Source organism: Suricata suricatta, chromosome 16 (assembly GCF_006229205.1).
Source record: "Suricata suricatta isolate VVHF042 chromosome 16, meerkat_22Aug2017_6uvM2_HiC, whole genome shotgun sequence".
NCBI lineage: Eukaryota > Metazoa > Chordata > Mammalia > Carnivora > Herpestidae > Suricata > Suricata suricatta.
Genome location: NC_043715.1, coordinates 1,423,586 through 1,449,236, shown reverse-complemented (window position 1 = coordinate 1,449,236; position 25,651 = coordinate 1,423,586). Strand labels below are relative to the sequence as shown.

The window sequence follows — 25,651 nt, the reverse complement described above, 5'->3', positions numbered from 1 at the left end:
GGGGTGGGGTGTGCAGCCGTGGTCACATGCACATGTGTGTCAAGCCATAGGAGGGCAGCTCGCAGTGGGGGTTCGAGGTCCTCCTGCCGGGGAAGCAGGGGAGGGTCTGGGGGAGGGGCAGGCCTGTCCTGGAGGGGGAGATGCGGCCGGGCTGTGCTGGAAGGCCCTGCTGGGGGCAGCTGTGGGGCTCAGGCCAGCCTCTGCCAGTGACAGAGCGCCTCTGCCCTGCGGCTCTTTTGGATGTAACGTGCCTGGATCTCCCGCTTGCTCTTTGTCGGGGAACACTAGTGGTTGTGGGGTGCCCCGCCCCTGGGTCAGCCCCATGGTGCTGTCCAGGAGAAGAGGGCGAAGCGGGTGAGGGGAGAGGCTCAGCTGCAGGTACAGCACCCCCATGGCCCCCCCTGCACGGTGGGCCGCCGTGCGTGGTCTCCACAGAGGAGGGCCCGGCTTTGGAGTCAGGTAGTGCTTGAAAGAAGGGGGGGCACTGGAAGAGTTGTAGCCGGGCCCCCAGCCCCAGTGCTAAACGGGGGATAGCAGCACCGGCTGGGCATCTGTGCCCTCACCAGGAGCAGAGGACGCGCCCAGTGCTCAGTGTCTGCGTCTGCGTGGCCCCTGAGGGGGGCTGGCCGTCCCTATGCCACCTCCCTGGGACGGTGGGTTCGTTTGCCCCAGCCCGTGGGGTGGGTCCTCAGAGTCTGGCCAGACGGGCGTGGCGTCAGAGGGGCACGCCGGGTGGGAGCAGGGCGGCTGCGTGCTCTCGTGCTGCCCCTGGGCTGCGCCCGCGGGGGGTCTTCTGCACGTGCTGGTAGGGACCGCCGTTTATCGTGCGCCTACGTGAGAGAGAGATATTTCGAGAGACATTATTTGGAACGCTGTGTGCTTGGAGCATCAATTAATTAGAAAATACTCCATTTCTTATTAATAATAATGCCATGAGCGAGCCATTTAAGGAAAGGAGACCAGCTGAACCTAATCAGTGAAAAGTAGTTTAACTTAGAAATTAAGTTTTTAAAAATGAATAAAAATTGTTTGCTAAAGAAATGCTGGATGTGTTTGGTCATCCTGGGGACTCTCAGCAAGTGGAGCGTTAGGTGGCACGGGGCACCGTGTTCGTGTGATTGAGAGTCCCAGGCGGACGCCACCGTGCGGCCCAGGGTTCGGAGCCCACAGGGGAGCTGGGCTGGCGAAGGGGAGAGCCCGGCCCCGGCCGCCAGCGCCACCCCCGTGCAGGGACCGGCTTGGTCAAGGCAGCCTTTCTGTGAGTGCCCGCGAGTCTCCTTCTGTCCCCGCACCAGGAAGCTGAGCCCGGCACACGTTAATGAGACAGCCCTGCAGCGTGGATGCTGGTCACAGTGGCCACAGTGTGGGGTCCGGCGTGGGCTGAACTCCCACTCTGTCGGCCCTGCCCCTTCATACGCGGGAAGGGCTTGTAAACCTGTGTAGGCATTATAACATGTATGAAAAAAGATTTTTTTTTTAATTTAAAATTTTATTTTTTTTTTACTTTATAAAGTTTCATATTTTTTAACATATGCAGTTATTTTCCATCATTTACAATACAGTAGTTGCAATGACACTCAAAACAGAAAAGCAAAGTAAAAAATCAAAACACCAACTTCTGTTTCATGTAATTAGACTTATACAGAAATTAGAAGGTTAAGTAAGAACTAGTTAATCACCTAATTTCACAGCTATCTGAAGTGGCGAAAGAATTTTTTAAATATTTATTTATTTTTGAGAGAGAGAGATAGAGTATGAGCAGGGGAGGGGCAGAGAGAGAGGGAGACACAGAATCGGAAGCAGCTCCAGGCTCCGAGCTGTCAGCACAGAGCCCGACTCGGGGCTCGAACCCACAGACTGTGGGATCATGACCTGAGCTGAAGTTGGATGCTTAACCAACTGAGCCACCCAGGGGCCCCTAAAAAAAAAAGAAAAAGAAAAAAACTTCCAAATGAATAATACAGGATTAGAATTTGGCCTGATTTTGTGCAATAGTTAAGAATGATGCAGTGGAAAATGTTTTAGGAGTAACTCTTAAATCTTAAATTCCAAGAACTTGTGCCTTGGTTTCTGTAATAGTGTCTGTCCTTTTGCTGTCACTTTTCCTGGCACGGGCAGTGCATGCTCGACTTCTGTCACGTGGCTGCTATTTGCGTTTCATCGTCCAGGAGCCTGGCCGTCTCCAGGGCTGAGTCAGCCCGACGGTTCCGCCGCTCAGGGCAGAGCGAGGCCGTGCTGGCTCTGGACTCGGGAGAAGGATGCCGTCCTTGAGAAGAGATGTCCGCCTTCCCGCGCGCGGACGCTCCAGGAATCGGGCCTGCGGCGTGGGCCAAGGGGGCTGTGGGCTCTTTGGCTTCTCGACGAGGCAGATGTCCCGAGGCACTTTGTGGATGTGGACTTCACACTTTGGAGATTTGAACGTGAGCCTCCAAAGTGAGGCCTGCCCTGGGCAGTCTCCGTGCAGCACCCAGATCATTATTCAGCCGTGGACTCCAGGGGCCCTGCGCTCAATGGGGGGGCTCCCGAAGGTGCTTGGTTCACCTGTGGTTTGCTGAAAGAGCTTTCTCAAGTCAGGAGGAGAAAAGCAGGCCACGTGCCTCTTAGAGGAGGGGTGGGGAGGACACCCAGAGCCCGGGGGTGCTCTGTGCGGCTCTGCACCCACGCCGCCTCACCTGTGGGACAGGTAGACCTGGCTCTGTGCAGGGAAGGCCGTGCATCGTGGAGTCTGGTGGAAGAAGCCGCGGTGCGTGCCTCCGTCCTGCTGACCCTCGTCAGAGCCCACGACGGGGCCCCCCGTGGCCGTGAGTCTGGGTGTGGCCCCGGCAAGACGCCCTCACGGTTCAGATCCCAGCTCCTCCTGAGCATGTCCTGGACGGAGACTCCAGTGCGTGGGGCTCTCTGCTCTGCGGTCCCGAGTGGGACAATGAGGGCGCATTCCAGCCCATCCCAGACTCCCGCCTTCCCAGCGGAAACACTCTCGGATCTGTCTTGTGTCCACAAAGGACTTCAGGTCAGAGCTTCCGGGTGCCGGAGTCCCGATCGCGCGGCGCTCCGTGAACGTGATGCCGGCGTTCGGTCCCTTCACGGTAAGACACTGAAGCACCGAGTGTGGATTCTGCTCTCTCTTTACGCGGCTAGGACTGTGGACTGTTTCAATAATTTTAAAGATACTCTCTAACTTTGACCCCAGTTAGCAGTGTCCCCAGATGCTGGCAGAAAAGAACCCTGGGACTTAAGGGGGGCTGACCCTTAGGGCCCTGAGGGAGGCTGAGGGCGGTCACTGGCTGGACCTAGATGGAATCATGGCTCACTCGCACCTCAGAAAGCACACGGACACCGCTGGCTGTGAATTTGTTCCAACAGCTTTTAAATTTGAAGGTGAATATTGGATACAAACGTTGCCGAGTCTTTGTCGGGATATTCGGATACTCAGGGACTAGGTGGCAAGAGGTACACGCTTTGGGTCTGATCAGTTGTACGGGACTGGAGCCCGGGCCAGCCCACAGTAATTGTCCAGCTTTTTCTAATCAGTGGGAAGGACAACTAAAACCCTGTACCCGGTTTAGGAGCTTGCAGTGCAGCCGCGGAGCCGGGCCTGGAGTAGACACTGCAGAGAGGTGCGGTTTGGTTGTGCGGGGGACGCGTGGCCACAGAGACAGGGCGTTTGCTCTGAAAGTGTTGTTAGAGTTGAATTTGTTTCCGCAAAGCGAGTTGTGGTGTGGACGTGTCAGGTGTGAGCGTTTGCACGCTTGTGACAAGCCAGATGGATGGCGGGCGTGAAGCGGCGTGACGAAAGTACAAAGAAGCAGAAATCTGTACGTCCGGGTAACTGTGTGAGCGTGTGTATCTGTTGTCTTCTGAACCCTGGCCGCTGGTTGCCGGTGCCGCGAACACGATGGTGGAAGCACAGGAGGGGGGCTCCCCAGGGTGAGCAGGTGGACCGTCGCTCTGGTTTCAGTCACCTCCTGCTGTACAGCCGGTAGCTTCCTGACTCTGGTCTCCCCGGGCTTAGCGGGTGCTGGTTCCGCCCCGGTGGCAACGCGGGGTCGTCTGGGGTCGTCTGGCGTCTGAGGAGGGCTCCCTGTGGGGGGCGCGCTCCCGGGGCCGCGGCTCCGCGAGGCCGTCTCCTGCAGGTTCCCCTCGGGTGGTGTGGATTATCGGTGCCCTGATCGCGGGCTGGGAGGGGTGAGCTGTGAGGCTGCCCGCCCAGAGGGGCGTGGCGTCTCTCGGCATCTGATCTGTGCCCGGTGTGGCTGGGCTCTGTGCCCCTTAAGGGTGGGGCCCATGTTGTGCACAGGGAGGGGCCCTGCCCACGTGCACAGGAGGCCTGTGAGAAGCGTGGGCTGTGGGCGCTCCTGTGTAGATCTGTGGAGACGTTCACCGGGTGATGCGTGCAGCATCCTGTGCCCCCGGAAGTGACCCTGCCTGCGTAGGCTGGTGGGTTGGGGGTTAGTCTGTCAACAGGCAGACAGAAGCCCACCCGTGTGGCGTAAGTCCACGTTGAGAAAGTTTGTGTGGTTTATGAATGCTGTGCTCCGTTGGGGCAGCTCAGCTGATGATAAAAGTTGAGTGCGTTTTTGTAATGTTACATTGTGAAATAATTATGGAACTGTTGGAGCAATCTCAAGTTTGTCTTCTGCATTAAAAATATTTAGATGAAAAACGTTTTTCTTTTTATGTTTTTGGGAGAGAGACAGAGTGTGAGCAGAGAAGAGGCAGACAGAGAGGGAGACACAGAATCCGAAGCAGCTCCCGGCTCTGAGCTGTCAGCACAGAGCCTGACGGGGTCTTGAACCCACGAACTGCAAGATCATGACCTGAGCCGAAATCGGATGCTGAACTGACTGAAGCACCCCAGGTGCCCGTAAAAAATAGAGATTTAAAAAACTTACACAGTTTCTGAAATTTTTTAAAAATTTTAATCATCTTGTTTCTTTGGGAGTTTAAGAAAACAAAGCAAAGGCCTAAACATGTATTCACATGACTAGAAATAACGCTCCAGAAGCAGCGTGTTTGTGGGTAGCTGGCCGGCAGCAGCTGACCTCAGACTCCGCTTGGAACACCGAGTCTGTGCCCCCTCTGCTGGCTGGGTTCTTCCGCACCCAACGGCAGGCACTCATTCCTGAGAGGGTGGGTACTGGGGCCTGTTGGCTTGCAGTTAGTACTAAGTTGTTATAAAGACCAAAATACAACCCAGAACCAGAAGTTAGTGGTCACCTTGACCTTGGTTATAACATAGCAGGGTCCCGTCGTACACAGATTGCCTTTAGGAAGCCGGCCAGTCCTTGCCCCCCAGAGCAGCATCAGGAGCGTGTCGTCTGCCTGCAGTGACTCCGGCCGCCCTTTCCGGAGCCGGACGCGTGCTTTCTCCTGGGCCAGCAGCTCTCGCGCATTCCTGATGAGGGGAGAGTGTGCGCTCGGGAGCTAGGGGAGTGTCAGTACCTGCCTCACGCGTGGGGCTCGGCGGGCAGGGGGCCTGGGGGCCGGCTCTCGTGACCCCGGAAGCCCCATCCTGGCCCCAGGCCTCAGAACCCCATGAGCCCCACAGTCAGCACCGCGGCAATGCGACTCCTGTCCCCTCGCCTCCAGGGGCTCGTGTGCGATTGTTGGTGTTCTTGAGCTGTGGTGTCATCTGTGCCCTCTCCCGTGCCACCTCGGTCCTTTCTGGCCCTGCCGGGGTGACAGCTCCCCGAACTTCTGTTGGGGGCCTGGGCAGATGATCTGAGCTGTGGACATGTAGAAGGCAAGTGAGGGACAAACGCACAGGGTCTTTTCTGGTTACGTGTGCGTCGGCTAGGCGCTTCGGCGCGGGCCAGAGCTGTGAAGACACGCACTGTTGCTTCCTGATGCGGGCCGCACGCACAGCTTAGGATCTGGAGCCAGCAGATTTGGATTCAGGAAGATATAAACACTCCCTTTGGACCCAAAAATCTGTTGCTAGGCCATATCCTACCTGTTGAGACATTCAGGCCTGAGTCCGTTATTTCTCTGCATGTGGGAGATTTTCAGCCACGTGGGGCATCTTTAAAGTCTTGGCCTTTGTTCATGCTGCTTAGGCCACGCATCCCGGAACGGGTTAGTGCTGTGTCAGCTAGGTGGGTGTTGGGACACTGGGCTGTGTTTTTTATGGTTGTAGTTAATGTTCTAAGACGGGTAAGAAAGCGCTGACAGACGTGTAGAAGCTGGCCGGCACCCGTCCCCTCGAGCCCCGGAGGACCGTGTCTTCTCCGTGACGACGGACGCACCGTGCACACAGGTCCTTCCCGCCGCAGGTTCGCAGCGCGGCGGCGGGTGCAGGCGCCCCTCGCCATGTGTCTGTGACCCGGCCTTACCGGCACCCAGCTGGCAGCAGCTGGGCGCGCCTCACACCGTCAGCCTCTCGGCTGCTTTGTGTGTGTATTTGTCTTTGTACTTGCAAAGCAAATTTCTGTAGCTTTGAGAACTTTTCCCATGAATGGAGGCCTTCTAAACCCAGCTGGGGAAAAGATGAGAAGAGACAGGAGGTAGTCAACATTTTACGGGCAGGACATTTTTTGTTGAGTGGGTGTGAAGGAGTGTGTATGTACAGACTGTATTTAGTGTGTGTGCAGGTGTATGTAGCAGGTGTGCACACACTAGGTGTGCATGCAGGTGTGTGCAGTAGGTGTGTGTGCGCAGAAGGTGCACAGTAGGTGTGCGTGCAGAAGCGGTTTGCTCAGTAGGTGTGCGTGTGATGCTTTCCTCTGTAGCAGTAACGGAACGTGGGCTCCTGGGCGGCTGCGGCCCGCTCTGGACGGCCCGGCGCGCCGGGGAGAGCAGCCTGCACCTCACAGACAGGGCGCACTCTGTTACTTCACTTCTAATAAAAACGCTCCGTTCAAGAAAATATGTTTCTGCATTGCATGCCAGACAGAAGCGGAAATCTGGGACAACCTAGGTAGCTCAGGGAATGAGCCCCTTACGGGAAAGCCTTCCCTAACTAGAAATGGTGGAAATGTGATTGAAGCCATAAAGGCCAGAGACGGGGAGTTTGGTATTGATTAGTTCCAAACACATCCTAGAAAAGTCTCAGAAACACGTGTGCTTCCCCTGTCACCCGGTGGAGGAAGCATGGCCGGCTGGCCAGCCCCAGCTACGCATGAGGCCCCGGGTCCGTCGCCCTGGGTGAGGTGGCTGGCCTGGGCGGGGCAGCGGGCTGGGGCCACACGCTCCCTGCTGCCGGCTCAGGGCTGCAGGAGTCCTTTTGGTCCCAGCACAGGCCTGTCGTGTGAAGCAAGATGGACTGGCTGACAGTGGGCACGGAACAGCCGAGAACACATCCAAGCGGGGCTTGGTCCCTTGTGAGTAGCGCGGACAGTTGTTTCCAGACTGGGTGATGATGTGTCGGTGATGCAGGCTGTTGCTTCAGGCCCTTCGTGTGTCCTGTGATTGTCACCGACAGGGCGGCCTCCTGCCAGACAGCGGTTTGGGTGGGGGGGGATGGTACCGTTTCCCGAGGGGTTGGGCGAGGTAATTAAATGCGGCTTTACAGTGTTTTGTGAAACGGAAGCATCGTCTTTGAGGGGCTCACAGGAGTTGAGGCAGAAGGAGCTTCATGACGTGAGAGGCACTTCCAACGGTGCGGACACACTGTGTGCTCGTGGGTCACTCACGTCCTCCCGGAGCCCCTCCAGTGGGTCTCACATCAAAGTTTCGTGACCAGTTGAGGGAGGGGGTCTTCAAGTCAAGGGAAGGCCTTAAAATCAGTTTCAGATATGTTTAAAATGTTGAATCAAATAGTTTTAATAGCATCAGATTGACAAATTTTACTCATTTCTATTCTTTACAGCTCTTAGTACAGTATTCCTTTTTCGGTTCTTTAAAAAAAATTTTTTTTAAGTTTATTTCTTGAGAGAGAGAGAGAGAGAGAGAGAGAGAGAGCAGGGGAGGGGAAGGGAGCGGGAGACACAGAATCCAACGCAGGCTCCAGGTGCTGAGCTGTCAGCACAGAGCGTGACATGAGTCTTGAACTCCTATGTTGTAAGATCTTGACCTGAGCCCAAGTCAGACGCTTAACTGACTGAGCCCCCCCCGGCGCCCCTGTTAACTGTTCTTAATGATTAATTATTGATGAATGAATTCAGTGATAATTATTCCAAATTAACTTTTAGTTAACTGTAAGATGCACAATGGAAGGCATTTCCAAACATTTTTAAACTATTTAGAAATGGAACGTGTATTCACTGATTATTTTAAAATGAGTAAATGCCTGGAAATGTATAGAAGTTTACTTACTTAGAGCTCACAGCTCAGTAAGCTGGAAAAGTGTGCCTGCTGAGTAATTGCAGTGTTCTGCTGGGCGGGATCCACCTTGTGGAAGTTTTCGTGCATAAGGGAGGTGCGGTAATTCCTTCAGGCCTTTCTGCCACGATCTTCTGAGTGTGTCTGTTTCTCGCTAGCGGGCCTGCTGCGTCATGGGTGGGCATGTCGCGTGACTGGGTGGGCAACCAGTGCCCACGGCCAGTGCCAGTGCACCTGGCAGTTGGCAAATTGCACAGAGCAGCTCGGGAGCATGCAGAAGGTTCTCTAGGCCCGAGAATCTTATTCCAGGAGCCAGCCCAGTGGGTGACGCCTGCTGAGAGGAAGCCAAGTCACCACCACAGCCCCAGGAACAGCGTTTCTGAGTTTCTGCTGGCAGAGCGAGGTGGGTGGAAGGTGAGGCTCTGGAAGCAGGATGGCCACTGATACCCTGTCGTTGGACAGAAGTTTCCTTTCTTCCTCGGCAAAGAGGTTGGGAATGAAAGAGGGGCACCCATTAGGACATTTCGTTCCTCTTCTGACCAAGCCTGGCACTGGCCTCGTGCAAACTCAGGCGCTCGGACCGGCCCCCTTGCCTGGAACGCAAGCCCGCAGGGAAAGGGACCGCCGGTCAGTGGAGAACGAGCCAGGGGAGTAGGCCGGAGGGCTGCCGTCGGGTGCGGTGGTCCTCAGGGTCCTGAGACCTGTGGAGCACGCGGTCGTCTTATGTGACGCTGAGCGGGGAGGGGCAGGGCCATCGAGGCCCCGCCGCCGGCCGGGGCGGCCGTGAGAGGCGAGCTGTGAGCTGAGGCTTGATGCGTGACAGGCCAGCGCCCAACTGGCGTCACACGAGCCCTTGAACCGCCACATGACAGAATTACTACGGAGGAGTTTCCAGGCACAATAGAACATTCCACTTTTTTTTAAACCCACTTTGAGAGTGAACCACTGAGTATTAAATCCATTGTGTGTTCATGGGGAACCTTTGGTCCCAGGGCGCCTGGTTACCAACTTCAGCCTGCTGCCTTAACGGGGGGGTTGAGTGACTTGACAGAGTCCTGCGTTGTTTAACACGCTCATCTTGGGGGCCTGCGGGACAGTGAGAATCCGGGTCCTCTTCTCCTCCATCAGGAGTCTCTGACGTGCATTTGTCCCGCTGACGGAGGGGCCGCGCACATGGGGCCACGCAGCCCGGTCTGTGTGTGCAGGAAGCTTCCTTCTAGACTCCGTGAGGGCTCCGCAGCTCAGGGGTCAGAGCACTGGTCTCGGAGAGTCCGTGAGCATTTGGGTTTCGAAGTCTGCGCCAGCCGGCAGCGCTTTACACAGTTCGGAGCCGAGGTCAGTTTCTGACCCAGCAACACCTCACAAAATCCGGATGGTTTGCACCCTGTTCTGAGCAGCCAGAAAGGTTCATGGGGTGCCTCTCCCACAGGTGACGGGGAGCACCTGGAAATGCTCGGCTAGGCGCACCGCCTTCTCTCTCCGCGTCGTCTCAGGATCTGTATGTGGTTCGAGGATGGGATAGGGCGACGCGCCACTGGGTTTGGGTAGGAGAGCAGGCACGACATCTGAGGCTGTCAGGCGTGCGCCTGCATGAGAGTGTGCGTGCGCGAGTGCGTGTGTGTGTGTGTGTGTGTAAGAGGGACGCGGAGCGCTGTTCTGTGCACCACGTACATTAACGGGATGGAAAAATAATCAAGGAGTTGATTTCTCGTGTGAATAAATGCGGTCCCTTTGAAAACTCAGGCCATTATTCCGTGTTGACTCCCAAAGTAAAACGAAGAAGCTTGTAAAGAGGCCCAGACCGATTTTTAATTCTGCTTTTTCATCTGCTTCTCTGAGCTCATGCGTTTGTCCTCACCAGCGGGTTCTCCCCTAATGTTTCTGTGTCACGAGATGCACAGGGCACTCGGTGTTGGGGACAGTCCCGCGCCCGCTGTGGAATGTTGGCATGAGCTCTGAGTCGGGCGTTCTCTCTGGAAAGAGCGGAGCTGGCGGGCACAGCTGAGTTTGCAGCGGAAGCCCGTAGAAGGTAGCGGTAGTGACGGTGGCGGCCCACGCTCCGGCGGTGGCTGGCCCGGCCTGTCCACGGACACAGCCACTCCCCAGGAGCGGCGCCGGCAGTGACCCGCAGGCCGCCAGCTGTTGGACGCAGGGTGGGCCCATGGGGTGCGGGGGTCTTGACCAGGTTCTGAGAGGGGCCCAGTTAGTGGGCGGTTCGCTGAAGGAGTAGGGCAAACCCTGGCTCCTTAAAATTGGCTTTGTGGTATAACCAGCGGGCGAGTCTTTCTGAGACAGTTCTCTTCCATTTGGGGTGACGCTGTGTCGGCACCCGGTGGAGAAACAGTCGGTGGTCAGAGTTGTCCCCCCAAATGCCCTGTGGTTGTTGTCCCCTCAGGACTAGGGCTGAGACAGCAAGGAGTTAGCTAAGCAGCCCTCCGTAGCGTTTCAGAGCCCGCCGAGGCTCTGAGGGTCCCAGGCCCACAGCCTCTTCGCCGTCTTCTGACCACGTCAGGCACACCCACCTGATTGGCTCTGGCCACGCGGTGCGAGGGGCCAGGCGGGTGTTGGCACAACTGTGCTAGAAGCTACTTCTGTTGGCTTGCGTTTTTCCTGGCCCGTGGGCCTCGGCCAGAAGTCGGCCTCGGAGGCTCCGTTTCCTCCCAGGCAGAGTTCAGCTAATGGTCACAAACAAGGTGACGTCCCTCCGAATGCCTGAGGCCCCAGGACCCAGGCGGGTCCTGCTGCTCCTGCGCAAACTCAGTGGCTCTCATGGTCTTGCTTACCTTTAGGGGGAACAGGGACTGACAGGGGCTCTTGTGATGACCAGAATGTCACACGTGTGACCCTGATAGCTACGGGTAGCATGCAGGATGTCCTCAGGAGAGGACGCAGGGGGCCGAGGGGGACACGGATGTCCCTGGCTACCGGCTGCTCTCCTGTGGCTCCACGTGGGCTTGGCCAGTGCAGGTTCGGGGCAGGGAGCCCAAGCCCCATGCCTTCCCTCTGCTGACCTGCCCCCGGCCCTCAGCTGCCTGGACTCACCTTCAGGAGGAGGTTTCCCCTCCCTGCCACCCGGTTATCTGTGCTGGTTTCCCGTCTCCAGTGCGTGGCGGTGACGTGAACAGGCCCCCGCCGTGCGCAGCAGAGGGGCACGCTGTAAAGTAAAACGGACACTCGCTCCCCCTGCGCGTTCGCACGCTCCTCCCCAGAGGCGGCCCCCTACCGGCCAAGTGCGAAGTCGCCGTGTGGGTGGTATTTGGCTTGGAGAAAGTCGGAAGAAATTTTCCACACCTGAAGTTACACGCTCGCACTGCTGCGTCTGATGCCTGGGTCCGTTGGTCCCCTGTCAAGAGTGCCGTTCAGCCAGCCCGTTCTTCGTCAGCACGGACAGCAGCCTGTGCCGGAGCCGTGCTCCTGGGGGAGGGCTCGCGGGAGGCCAGGGTGCGGGTCCTGGGTCTGCTACGTTGTTCACAGTCAGCCCTGCAGACCCTGGGCCACGTTGAAAAGGCCGGTCTTTCGTTGTCCACTTCTGAGCCCTGGAGGCCAGCAACAAGGTCTCGCGCGTCAGAGGGCCGGGGCAGATGCTCTGTGAGGTCCCCGGTCAGCGTGCTCAGAGAGAGACCAGCTTCCTGGGGTTGGGACGCAGGGTCTTGCTGGAGGAGTTTCTCTAGGCCGAACTTGAGGTGTGTGCAGGTGGGGCCTTTGAGAGCCATCGAGGGAGCGCCGCGTGTGTCCCCAGCGTCCCTTCCGTCCTAGGAGGTTAGCCCCAGTGGGTCTCAAACCCCAGGCTGGCGTGTCCGAGGCGCCCGTGGGCCCGTCGGTGGGCGTTTTCTTCCCCAGCCATCTCCGAAGGTCCTCAGTGCCTTGGCTGCCCTCTCACTGCTGGCCTTTTGGTAAGTGGACAGTTCTGGAAAATCCATCTCCCGAGGACATCCTTCCCACGTTACTGGGGGGAAGGGGAGGTCTGTCCACTGTCTGCCTCCCTCTGTGTGTGGGTGGCTGTCACTGCTTCCACAGACCCTGATTTCTCACCAGCCTGGAGGCTGTTGGTCTAACATCAGGACCCGCTGCCTGAGGGTCGCATCGCATGCAGGCCCTGTATGTTCCCTTCCTAGAAGGCCACTAATCACGTCTCAGGGTTTCAGGCTCCTGACCCGATCTCTAGACGCTGTCACATGAGAAGCTATGGCTTCAACATAGGGATTGGGGTGGGGGTGGGGGAAACAGACACTCATCCCAGAGCACCGGGTCTGTTCCCAGAGAGGACTGGGGCATTGTGACCCCCTTGGGGCGGGTTCCTGGCTGCTTGTCCTCAGATGCTCACTTGTGAGGAGACAGTGATCCCCCCCCATCTCACTTCCTCACCGTGGCGTTCTCACGCTCTGCCCCCGATGTCCTGGGGGAGGGGGAGGGCCCGGGGGGGAGTAGGGTCCAGTCACTGTTCACCCTGTGCTCGTTCGGGGAGGAGCATGCCTTTTCTGCAGGTTAACACAGTAACGAGAAATAGGTCCAGAGGGGCCAGTTCTTGATGGAAAATTGCAATTTGACTTCTTAAGAGACCGTCACTTGTTTTGTCTGAAATTTGCCAGATTTCTCACAATTGTATTTAAGCAACGTGAGCAGCGTCGGATTCTCACCAGTGTCCAGCTGACCTTGTCAGCAGCCTGGCCTGTCGTGTTCTTCCCTGCGTGCCTCGGCCAGCGCGGCACCTCCTGTGCGCTGAGCCCTGTCCCCTGTCAGCGCGCTCAGGGGGCCCGTCCCGCCCCTGAGGAGGAGCCTATGGGTTGGCTCTGTGGGTTGGCTGGGGAGGAGGCGGCCCTCAGAGCCGCGGAGGGCCTGCATGTGAGCACCTGGCCAGGGGGAGGCAGGGGAGAGGCGCCGGCAGCATGTTCTCTGGAAGAAAGAGGCCTGAGCTCTGTCAGCTAGAGAGTTGACCAGGTGGCCCTGGGCATGGGGTTACTGTGATCCAGCTGAGAGTCCAAAGGTCAGAAGTCTGTTCCTGAGCTATCACCCCAAAATCAGTGACCCCCGCTGCGTGGTTTAAACAACAGAAATGTGTTCTCTCAGAGTTGGGAGGCCTCAAGTCCACAATCCAGGTTCTCAGAGCTGTGTTCCTTCTGGAGGCTTTGGGGGGGCATCCTGGACTGTGTCCGTATCCCTCCGTCCTCTTCTCTGGGGTCATGTGGCACCCTTCTTCCCATGTCTTGTGCAAAAGCCCCTCTTCCTAGGAGGAGGGGTACCTTTGGACTAGGGCGCACCAGACTTCTCCCACGTGAGCTTAATCTCATCCTTCCAGACTCTGGTTCCACATTTGTTTACTTCTTTTTAAAGTTTATTTATTTTGAGAGAGGGGAGGAAAGAATCCTGCGCTGTGAGTGCAGAGTCAGATGTGCAGCTCGATCCCACGAACCGTGAGATCGTGACCCAAGCTGAAGTCGGACACTTAACCGACTGAGCCGCCGGGCACCTCTGGTTCCCATTTATAGGCCCTGAAGGTGAGGATGTGGACGTCTGGGGGACACAGATGCACGCACGGCATCCGTGTGCCCCAGCCGTGTGTGGTGAGCCCGAGGCCCGTACCACGGAGCAGGCTGCTGTGAGGTGGCGGCGTGGGGGGGCGTTCTGGCGCAGTGGGGCCCGTGCCTCCCCCTCTCCGCCCCCCGTCTCCACGTGGCTGTCTTTTGGGGAACACGAAGGGGTGTGTGGTAGGGGCAGTGTTGTGTGTGCCCCCTGATGCCCGGCATTAGTCAGGGTGTGCTTTGAGACTGGCTTGTGGGGTAGGAGCTGCCTCTGGCTCTGCTCCCGGAAAGGGAAGCGGTGCCATCCTGGCCACGAGGGGGGAGGGGTCACACCCTAGATGTTCTCTGCTGGGTGTGCGATTACCCTGCTCAGCGGAGAGGTCCGTTTCTGAACCTTGCTTTTCAGAATAAAAATGCCATGCTGATTGAGGCCATGGCACCCGGTGTGAAGAACGTGCAGGTGTGCGTTAGCGGGCAGTGGATGGTGTGTGTCTCTCACGTGATGGACCGTTCACATCTGTGCGCAGACGCAGGTGTGCCCGGAGAGGCACCTGTCCCAGTCCTGGTCTTTCCCGCCAGAGCCTGAGGGCCACACCTCTCCCCCAATCCCCTCTGGCTTCTCCGGACTCGGTCGGTGTCGGTTGGCATTTGTAGCTCCCATAAAGCACAAAGGCTTTAAACGCTTCCTACAGAGGTGAACTCAGTAGGAAGACGGCATTGGTCCTTCTAGTTCTTTCTTTCACCACACAGCAGAACGAGAATTTTCCTTGTTCTGTGCAGTGAGTTGCTAAGTTCACAAAGTGACCAGAGCCACAGGGGCAGGGTCACGGGACGGGGAGCAGAAGCAGCGTGCATGGCCGTGGCTGCCGCTTCCGCTCCTCGCAGTCCTGGAGTGTGTCAGTTGGCAGGCTGGATGCCCCCGAGCACCCCTCCCTTTCCCGAATGGGTGTGACTATCACTACACTGAGTTGATGCATCACTAACATGGAACCGTCTTCCGATCTGTGTTGCCCATTCCCTGCCCACCCCACGTGCCCTTTCTAGAAACTAGGGGCTTGGAACACAGGAAACCTGGAGGTCTTCGGATCTGCCTTTGGCTGAGTCCTCACCCTCCCCACCCCCACCCCAGTCGATGAGGAGGATGTGAGACACGCGGTTAAGGCTTGTTCCCAGGAGCGCTGCCCTGTCTGCAGTGAGCGGGGTGAGTCCCAGGGGTCTCGGGACGGCCGCCTCGGCTTCAGCGTGTCTTCCAGGGTTTGCTCTGCTTTCTCCCCAAAGTACGTTTGTGGTTTGTGCTCCGATGCCGGAACGAGCTGCAAAGCCGACGGCAGAAACTGCTCTTCACGGCTGCCTGCCACCTGGCGTCCTTCTGTGAGGGGTCAGGAGGCCCCCCAGCCTCAGGCTGGTCCGAGGAGCGCCCCCAGAGGAGCCGTGTTCCGAGTCTGCCCGTGGCTCCCTTCCGTTGGTGCTCATTGCTGACCGTCTGCTCACGGCGACTCGGGTCCTGAAAGCACTCGGAAAAGAGCCTGGGAAGCAGGCACGTTCCTGACAGGGTTAAAGACTTAAGAATGATCATTTGGGAGCCCCTGGGGGGCTCAGCTGAGTGTCTGTCTTCAGCTCAGGTCATGGTCTCACGGTTCCTGGGTTTGAGCCCTGGGTCGGTCGAGCTCTGTGCTGACAGCTCGGAGCCTGGAGCCTGATTCTACGTGTCCCTCTCTCTGTGCCCCTCCCCTGCTCATGATCTGTCTCTGTCTCTCAAAAATATATAACTGTTAAAAAAAAAATTAAAAAACGATCACTTGTTTCTGGCATTTGTTGTGAAACGAGTGAGAGATTCGTGGCTGGTGGACACCCGGGTCAGGCTGACAGGCCTCGCTCTCAGTGCTGTTCTTTTGTCTCGAGGAAGCTGCTCCTTGAATTGATGTTTGAGCTGAAAAGACTGTCCTCATTGCCTGTTTCCTTAACAAGCTGGGTGCCAAAATGCGTGGCAAAAACCAGTGAACGACCTTGTGTCCCAGGATACCTTTGGATTCCTGGCCGCGTCTGTGTTCCTGGCCACACACGCTTAATTAAACTGTCACAAGTGGATCTTCTGTTTTGTTTTATCTGAGCACATTCTGGGTTGGATTTAGAATTTTGTATCTAAACATTACTGAAAAGTCATTGAACTTCCTGCATTTATTTTAGGGTTGTAGCTGTTTTGTACTATTTTGGTTGGGCATTAAACCATCTCATGGTTGGCACCACTCAGGGAAACCAGATGGGCACACTCCAAAACCCGTGCTCTCGGATCCAGGATTCCCTGCGTAGGCCGCCTCAGACGCGTCCCCTATACCATTACCGGCCCCTCGTCTGGCAGTGACCGGCCCTGCCTCACAGCCCTGCGGGGAGAGTCCCGTCCGGGAGGCTGGGAGGGCGCCCGCACCCTCCTCGGGGGGCACTCCCACGTCAGCCGCAGGCTGACGGCCGCTGCAAGCCCGGAGGTGATGCTTCTGTCTGCTGGCCTGGGAGCTCACTGCGTTCCTGTTTGATTTTTCTACGTTCTGGAGCCTGTTTGGAAAAGGCCACCAACATCAGAGGAGCGGGAAGGAGTGGGGAGCTGAGCATCAGAGACTCTCCGCCCGCGCCCGGGTAGGAGGTGGGCGGCGGTGCTGGGCTCTCACCCCCAACAGAGTAAGGATGGACTGTGCACTTGCAGTGGGTCCGTGCTGGGGTGCCCCCGTGACCCGTGTGACAGTGGCATGTGACCTCAGTTTTGCTGCCCCGCATTTTAGAGGTGACGTAACTAGCCTTTATTCCTCAGCAGTCTGAAAGCAAGTCCACGTGCGCACCCTGTGTCCCCACCTGCTGCATGCTCGGGAGGCCGCTGGGGCTCAGGGCTGCTGTGGGGTTCTAGTCCTGCCCGTTTCACGTGCGTTACCCAGGAAATCACAGCTCCGAGGGGCACGCCACAGAGCGGGGTCCGCCACCTCAGGCTGGAGCCTCCCTGAGGCCCTGTGGGCCGACACCTGCTGGGCCCTCGCCTCTCAGCCGCTGTCTCTGTGCTTCTCCGTGTGGCCCTGGGACTGGCCTGTCTTGCGCTGGTCACTTATCCCCTCCTCTGCCCTGACTGTGGCCTAGAAAGGAGGGGTCTTGTACCAAGCCCTGCTCGGCGAGTGCGGCTCATTCTTTGATATAGAGGATGACGTAAAGGGTGAACTGACCCTGCGGCCTGACGGTCAGTGGGTTTCCCTCCTCGCGCCACGGGGGGTGCCCGCCGGTCAGTGGTCGTGATGTGCCCTCTGCACGAGCTCGCGGCGCTTCTTCGGAACCTGCTCTCAGTGACCCGAACCAGTGGCTGGGAGACTGGTGGTCTGTAACTCGCCCCCTCCCATCTGACCAAGACCTCCTCCTCCTCCGTCCGCCCTTGGGCAGGGCAAGAGCGGTCTCGGCCGCGGCCCGGGCTCCTCCTCAGTCGGCCCATTGATGTCGCTCTTTGGCCTCGGGTGAGGTGAGGCCCCACGTCCACCTGAGCACTGGGAATCCCGGCCGGGCCTGGGGAGGCAGCTCCCCACGGGCAGGGCCGTCTCCTGCTCCCTCCTTCCTGTGTTTTTAGTCCCTCAGTCTCCCCTTAAGAGAGCTGTTCTGGAGTTCGAGGAGAAAAGTATCCCAGATTGCTGGTCTGCGGTGCCATCTGTCCCCCGAGGCTGGAGCCCCGGCCGGGGTGCCGGCGCCTGCGGAGCTCGGCCCGTGGTGGGGGACGTGCCCCTTGAGGGGCTGAGCGTAGCCACGGAATGAACCCATGAGCAGGGCCAGGCCAGGGTGGTGGCCCGGGTCTCCGCGGCACCTTCACCCGGGCTTCGAGAGGTCAGCGTGCGCAAAGCGGGCCTGGAAGGCGCTCTGTGATCCGGGGCTCGGCACGGCTTTCTCCGTGGCTGCCCCGATGCTGGCCCTGAGCGGCCTTCCGTCCCCTGCGGTGGAAGCCGGTCCCCTCCCCCCCACAGCCCCCAGGAGAAGCTGTCTCCCTGTCGGACTCCCACCGCCTGCCTTTCTCCTGGGGCATTGTCGCGACCCTTCTGGCCACATCCCCAGCCCTTTGCCCTGAGGTTCCCACGGGTGAGGAAGGGCAGGGGCGCCAAGTGGCTGGAAGGCCTTTCCCGCCAGTCCTGTGCGTGTTGACCTGGACTCATTCCCGAGTCAGCTGTCAAAGCCAGACCCGTGTGGACGCACTGGGAGGCGTGGTGTTTGGAATGAAATCTCAGGTGGAAACGCTGTCCTGTCGTTGTTTCCATTTGCCAGCCAGGCTGGTGATGTGCCTCCTGGGGTGTCCTAATGCGGCAGGTCAGGTGCCGAGCTTCCTGATGGTCTCATTCTTGTGGTTTAGTCACTTGTGTGGCTCACATGACAAGTCCCCTCATTGGCAGTGCTGACAGGAAACAGTCCTTCCTCAGGAAACCGGAAAGTGCCCTCCGTCGTAGGGCTGGTGGCTCACAGCCCAAGCCCGGGTCAGACGGGGCCTCCTCTGGAGACAGCCCACGTATGCCTGCGCGGCTCTCGTTAAAACAGAGTGGATCGTTGACCGAAACCACCTTGCCGAGGAGTCTTATACCGCCCAGTGGTGACAGAGCTGTGACCTCACCTAGCGCTGTAGCTCCTGGGTTTTAAAACGGAGTGTGGTTTTTAAGTTCAGTCCACAGGGCGCCAGGGTAGCTCAGTCAGTTAAGCGTCCAACTTTGGCTCAGGTCATGATCTCACAGTTCGTGGGTTCGAGCCCCGCATCAGGCTCTGTGCTGACAGCTTGGAGCCTGGAGCCTGCTCGGATTCTGTGCCTCCCTCTCTGACCCGCCCCTGCTCGCACTGTCTTTCTCTCTCAAAAATAAATTTAAAAAAAATTAAATATTTAAGTTCAGTCCAGGATCCAGCAAAACCGCGCTGGGCGTGGCGGCCTCACGGTCCTCCGTCCCTCCGTCCCTCCGTCCCTCCGTCCCTCCGTCCCTCCGTCCCAGGCCCTCCTTCCACCTTCTCCCCCCGTGAAAGGCACGTGAACGTCTGTGCCACTTTGAGGTTTTACCACCAAGTACTTTTCGCCTTTTCTCTGTTCTGGTCTTTTTCCCAGCTGTCCTGAGGCCGGGTTGCTGGCCCTGTGCGAGCACCCCCCTGAGCCACACACCTGTTCCCAGTGACTCTGCTAGTTAGATGAGAGGCTGCCCCCCTCCCCGGGGTCGCGGGGCCATCCCTGCCACCTGGGGGGTGGGGCGTACGGAACCCAGCAGGACCGGGTCTGCTTGGACCGTGAGCCACCTGAGGGAGGGGAGTCCTGGGGAAGAGGAAACGTGAATGATACCGGAGACTTTGATTCTCTCCAGTTTCTTCAAACCTTTCCTTTGAGCACTCCTTGGTCCAGAAGGCTTATGATGGAAGGCGAGCCACTGTTGGGTCAGCCCCTGGGAGCGAGAGGCCAGCTCCTTGGAAGGAGGCAGCTGAGGAGAGGCAGGCGTGTCGTGTGCGTGTCCTGCGCTGCGGCAACCAGTGCGCACGCCGGCAGGCTCACGCCAGACGCCCCTTCTCGCACAGTCTGGAGGCCACAGGTCCGGTACGGGCCTCTCGGGGGCTGCGGCAGGCTGTCACGGGGCCGGCTCCTCCTGGAGGCTCCGGGGGACGATCATTCCTGTCTGTCCCGGCCTCCAGGCCTGCCGCCTCCTCGGCTCATGGCCCGTCCTTGATCCTCCAAGCCAGCGGTCGGCCGGTAGGCTCTCCTCACACTGCATCTCTGGCCTCCGCAGCTAGTGTGTCATGTGCCGTGGGGCCCACCTGATACCACAGGACACCCCGTCTTGACGTCCTCACCTTTATCCTGTTTGCAAAGTCCCTTTGCCACGGCCGGGACGCCCTGGGGGCACGCGTCTTTCTGGCACAGCCGGCTGGTGTTAGGGCATGAAACCGTCTGCAAACGGCTTCTGAAGACGCATGTGAGGGAATGTGGTTAAAACCTTCCCGCCGCCTTTTATTCTGAGAGCTGGACTCACCTGTGTTTCTAGTGATGGGTACGTCGTTAAGGAAATAGAACTTGGGCTCATCAAAAACTACTGCCATGCCGTTTGGAAACCACAGACAGGATCCGAGCCCGCCTTTCCCCGGCGGCACGGCCCCTTCCTCTCTCCCGGCGCCGTCACCCTCCTCCTCAGCCCTGAGCACTGCCGCGGGAGGCAGCTGGGCTGGTGGGCAAGCATGACCATTCCGTCACAGGCGTCCTAGGTCCTGTGGACACATAATCGAAGGGGTTGTAAATCCCCACAGTTCCCGGCGGCTCCCTCATGAGTGCAGAGCCACAGATGCCCTCACTCCTACCTCCCCGTCTGCTCTGCAGGGCAGTGAGGTGCCAGCCCACCTGCCCAGCTGTTTACCAGATGGGCTGAGTGGGCATTGGGCCTGGGCATGGGGGTGCTTATGAGTGGTGGGGTCACCCAGAGCCCGTCGCCAGGGGCCTCATCTGCCCCCTCCTCTAGGCACAGTCCACGGTGGGGTGTCCCAGGGACTCAGGGTCTCCTGTCCCTGGGGGCTGCTCCCTTCCAGCCATCAGTGCCTCGGAACTCCCTCCTGATGGCAGCTCCTCACCCCGCACTCCTGTCCGCTCCGCCTGCAGCCTCGGGGGCCCTGCCTCCGGCTCCTTTCTGCTTTGCTTTGTAACTGCGGGCGTCTGCTGGCCAAGGGCTTCTTCGTGTGCCCGGCGCTTGAGCACTCTGGGGGTACCCGGAGAGTGCGGGTCGAGGGCCTGCCGCCGTCTTCGTTCCACAGTGGTTTCTGCGAGGTCTCCAGTGCTCCTGCGTCTGTCCCATACCCCACTGTCTCCTTGCCCCCTCTCAGGCACCCTCGGCCCCTCCCTGAGCTCACTGTGCCCAGTACGTGGGGGTTCGAGGGGGTCACGTGCTGCACACTTGGTCAGGACGTGCACATTCTACATGCTCTCATGCACACGCCATACATGCGTGTTCACTTGCTGATCAGATGTTGCTCCAGTGTGATTCATGAGACCCCACAGTGTGGCCCTGGGCTGTCCCCCGTGGTTCCCGTCGTGGCAGAGTGGTGTCCGTGCTGACGGGGTCTGCTTTGTCTCCCCAGGTGCTGCAGGGGGCCCAGCTGATAGCCGTGGCCTCTTCCGACCCTGCTGCCACGGGGGTGGACGGCTCACCTCTCCAGGGCAGCGACATCCAGGTCCAGTACGTCCAGCTGGCTCCAGTGACTGACCACACCGCCGCGGCTCAGGTGGGTCCCGTCCCGTGTGCAAGGGGACACCCTGTCTGGGGACAGGTCCTGGGGCTTCTGCGGCTCTGGACATCTGGGGCGTTTCTCCTGCCGACGTCCTCCCGTGAGCCAGGCGCAGTCACGGAGAGGCACGCGGTGTGGACCCACACACTGCTGGGGGGTTGTGTTTTTTGTACGTGTCTAAGGCTGTGAAGGTGGGGAGGTGGGTCCTGGCCCACATCTGGTATTAAACCCAACTCTGGAGATACCGTGTCTCCGGTAAATGCTCGTCTGTGAGCTCAGAGGCCTTGGACCCCACGGAGGTAGCTCCTGGGAGCTGCAGAGCGAGAGGGTCCCTGTTTACCCAGAGGTCAGCACTCCTGCAGACAACAGGCTCTGCCCTTGGCACCCCAGCCCTCGGCATTGACCCTTTCCCAGGGGCTGGCTGTGGGCCCTTGTCCCAGTGTCTCCTCTGCTCGGCAGCGGAAATGCAGGATGGCGTCACTCGGTCCCGAGGGCCCCGTCTGGCCTGGTTTCCAGCTTCCTGCCTGGGCGCCTTAAAGCGTGGCAGCCGAGGGCCTTGCTGGGAACCACATGGACGTTGGGTTCCCCTTGCTCAGCTTGTGCATGCCCCACGCAGTCTGACTGGCCGAGCACCGGCGCCCCCGCCCCCGTCCCAGGAGCCCCCCGTTGTCTCCGTGCCCACCCTGAAGCACAGGAAACAGTCAGATAAGGGGGCTGCTGCTTGGGTATTTGACATCGGTTGTGGAGCCGGCCCCCGGTGAGTGCCCTCGGCCGGGTGAACACCATGGCCTCTTCTCAGATCTCCTGGGTCTGGGAAGGCAGCCCTGGGCCCTCCATGCCAGGGCGAAGAGCCAGCTGGAGGCCCCCTGAAGGGGACGGAATGCTTTCAATCTGATGGGTCGCCTGTTCGTGAGAGTAAGCTAGGACGGGTCCCTAGACCGCGGGACTCGGTGGCACAAAGCTCAGCCTGCGGGTACCCATGTTCTCAATCCTCGCGGGCCTTCTGGCTGAGCCCAGGCCGAGATCCACTGTGGCGCAGGGGCTCCCGTCTGCTCGGAGCACGGCCGGCTGGGTCCTGCCTGCCTTCTCGCACACCCTGCCGTCCTCCGGGCCCGCGCCTGTCCCTCTGCGTCCCGGCACTGAGGAGCAACGTGTGTCTTGATGCCGTGGGCCTCTGACGCTCAGAACTGAGGCCCCAGATTTCCACGGGGCCCAGTCCCCTCCCCACTCGGCTCAGGCCCGCGCTGGTGCTGCGTGTCCTCTGCCCTCGGCAGGAAGGAAGGTTCTCCGTTTTCCTTGCAGCCTCGTGACGCGGTTGCTGACGAGTGGGGTTCAGGGGAGCCACTGAGGGTGCTCAGGGTGACCTCGCGACCGGGCAGCTGGCGGTGAACTTGGCAGTCCTTTGAGGACTTCAGTTCTTAATCTCCTGATTCACAGCGAGGCTCCAGCTGGCAAACGTGTTTCCTGGAGAGGGCGTTGCCTCTCCTTCTCTCTGTCCCCTCTGTCCCCCCTCCCGCCAGACCACTCCCGCTTGTGGCTTTGGTGCAGTGGTGACCACAGAGGCTCACTCCACCCTGGAGATCAACTGAGAAGGGTTTGGTGTGATCAGGAGCCCACAGTATTGGGGGGACGAGGTGGAATTCTCTCTGGCCCCTCATTTCGGTGGTTTGAGCATTAACTTGTCTTGGAAGGAAGATCCCCTGCAGGCCTGCCTCTTCCCATGCTGGGTGGCTCGTGTGACGCCCTCTGTGGTCACAAATGGGGTCATGGCATGAAAGCGGTTCTCTTCCCCGCTGCCCAGCAGTCGTGGAGGGTCCCCCGGTGTGTGCTCCAGACTCGGATGCTGTGCTGAGCGTCTCACTGAGCTGAGTTCGTGGTCATTTGACACGTTTCACAGTTGAGGAAGGCCGTGTGCATTTTAGCTCTTTGCCACCTTGGCTTCCTGTCTGTGCACTTTGTCTCCATTCCTGCCTGGCTAGTCTTGGGACCCACTTAATGGGTACGTATAGAAACGGGTCATAGAAGGAGGTTTGCACCCACTGGGAGCTTTCCCTGTAGAGGACCCCACCCATGTGTGTCCCCGGGGCCCCGCCACAGGCAGGGCCCCATCTGCAGAAGGAAAGGGCTCCCCTCTTGCAGGATCTCCTCTCCGTGTGCCCGTCAGAGCCGGGCCGCGCACCCAGGTTCGTTCTCGGAAGAGATGAGAAGCCCCCAGGAGCCTCCGGGGCTGTAAAAGCCTTCTCACTCCCGAGGGGACGGGCACGGGCCCCTCGGAGCAGCCTGAGCGCCCTGCGGGGAGCCCTGGCCTGGGACCCCTGCACAGGCAGGTGGCCGAGTTCTGCCCTGTGTGGGTGCCCACGGCTGCCCGCTGCCTTCTGTTCCCTCAAACGTCTGTAACTTTCTGAGTCATCTGCTTGGAGCCCTTTCTCTACATTTCCTGCCTGACACATGGGTCTGGTGCTCCATTTTGAGGACACAGGAGAAGGGAGGGGTCCTCTTCAGAAAGTGGGGGTTCCCAAGTCCCAGGCAGGTCCCCACCTCATCTGTGCTCTGCCTTCTGTGTGCCTGACTCCAAAGCTGCCCTTACAGTTTTTCAAGGATGGGGAGGGACTCTCGGTCCCAGAGGGGCCTCTCTGCCGGGCCCGTCACCCACCCTGCTCCCTCTGCCTGCAGCCGCCAACACGCCTGAGGCCACCCTCCCAGAAATTTCCCAGAGATGTGTGGTCGCGCCTCACGGGTTCATGCTCTGGCTGCTGCTGCCCTGCCTGTGCCCTTGGACCCGCGGGCTGTGAGGCTCACACCCAGGCCAAGTCCTTCGGCTGCAGGGGCCCTCCTTGCTTTCAGGACTCACTGTGTGCATTGTCACTTGATGTTTGGATTTCAAACCTGCAGCCTTAGTCAGTAATACAAGCTGCAGCCCCAGCCCCTCACCCGGGGCTCCTGCCCTCCGCCGTCCACGGCTTTCTGCCTCTTCCTTTCTTCACACCCTCACGCCTCACCTCTGCAACCGAGTTTCCTGCCAGGACAGCCAGAGGCCCACCTCTGAGGGTCCGATCTTTGTGACGTTGCCTTTGGCTGACAGCTTAGAAGAGCCTGGAAAAAACCGCAGTCAGTCTGTTTTGGGCTTGTTCTGGATAGTTGAGATGCATGACTGGTGGCTTGTTCCAAGTTGTATTTTTCCCTTTATCTTAAAGCCGAATATACGTTTGAAATCCTTTAAATATATGTAGAGCGTGGATTAGAACTTCTCTCGTTAAGGAGAGAAAGGTGACTGCCCCTGAGGTGTTTTTTTGGAACATTGAAATAGTTTTTATAAGAAGGCAAAACGGTGACCGAAATTCTCAGTAAGCAGGGTGGGTTAAGGGCCCCGAAGACGTCCCCAGTGACGCACAGAACTTCTTTGGGCCACAGAGCGTGTGCAGGGAGGGCCGGTGGGTGGCCTGGGTAAACAGAGTCTTGGAAAGAGTGGCCATGGCCCCTGGGAGAGTCCTCCCCCAGAGCAGGGGTGCACCTAGGACCCTGGGCCTTTTCTAGCCCTGTTGTCTGTGTGTATTCTGTGCGCAAAAGCCATCGGTGTCTCATGACCCGTGAGCGGCCAGACTCGCGCTGGTGGGCGCCTTCTAGAAAGCCCTCCTCTCTCTCCTCTTGCAGACCGCGGAGACCCTGCAGCCCCCCCTGCAGCCCGAGATGCAGCTGGAGCACGGGGCCATCCAGATCCAGTAGGCGGGCCGGCCGCGGCCACCCTGCCCTCCACGCGCCCCGCCCCGGTCCCACGGCTTTGCACGGAGGTGGCTGCACGTGTTCAGCTCAAGTGCATCAGGAAGCCTCACCCACGGGGAGGGCACCCCAGTCCACAGAGCTGGTGACAGGGACTGCCGCTGCCCCTGCCGGAAGACCCTTCCCTTCTGTCCCACTGTCGGTGTCTCGGGAAGAGTGGGCAGCGCAGCGCGGATCGCGTCCCGGACATGCGGAAAATCAAGAACTATGATATTTTTCTCTGTTCAAACAGCTTTTTTTAATTTGCTATGGTGTTTATAACAAAAAAGAAAACTGAAAAAAAAAAGTGAAGTAGCAGAAGCCTTTTGCCATGTGCTCTGTTCAGTGTAAGGAACATAGGTATTTGCAAAAGACAACTAAGGATTTTGATGGAAATATTGCTTACCTACTTTTCTAGGGGGAAATGCTCTCAGAACTGTTAATTATGCATTTCTAATGAAATAAAATGTATTTATGACCACAGCAGCTTTGTGTCCTTTCCTCTTGAGAGATGGGTCACCCTGAGGCTGGCCTCATCCCTGGTGGGTGCCCGGGAAGTCTCCCCATAGGCCCTTTCGGCCGTGCTGGCCCTGGATGTGGGGTCCTTTTCAAAGGAAGGGTTGTGGCTATTTCTTCCGGTCCCGTGTAATAGGGGCTGGGAATGGCTCCCCAGATGCCACGCGCTGCCCCCTGCCACGCGCCGTCTCGAACACGGGCGCCCTCGGGACCGGGTGCCTGTCTCCGCACGGCAGGGCTCCCGCAAGCATGCTGTGCCCGTGAGTGATGCAGGCCTTTCCCCGCTGTACGGAGTCACAGCTCTGCGGATCCACAGGGAAGCTCCCGTCCGAAGAAGCATGCCTTGTCCTATTTAA

At 58.7% G+C, this 25,651-nt stretch overlaps 1 protein-coding gene across 7 annotated transcripts in view; it reads left to right on the top strand.

Moving 5' to 3' along the window:
* Positions 1-25,265, top strand: part of BANP (BTG3 associated nuclear protein) — a 123,484-nt gene extending 98,219 nt beyond the window's left edge. For all 7 annotated transcript variants that reach the window (XM_029924731.1, XM_029924729.1, XM_029924728.1 and 4 more), the window contains 2 exons: positions 20,877-21,020; positions 24,675-25,265. In XM_029924731.1, the coding sequence (XP_029780591.1) occupies positions 20,877-21,020; positions 24,675-24,746 (216 nt within the window). In that variant the 3' untranslated portion in view covers positions 24,747-25,265. The remainder of the gene's footprint in view (positions 1-20,876; positions 21,021-24,674) is intronic.
* Positions 25,266-25,651: the final 386 nt, after the last annotated feature.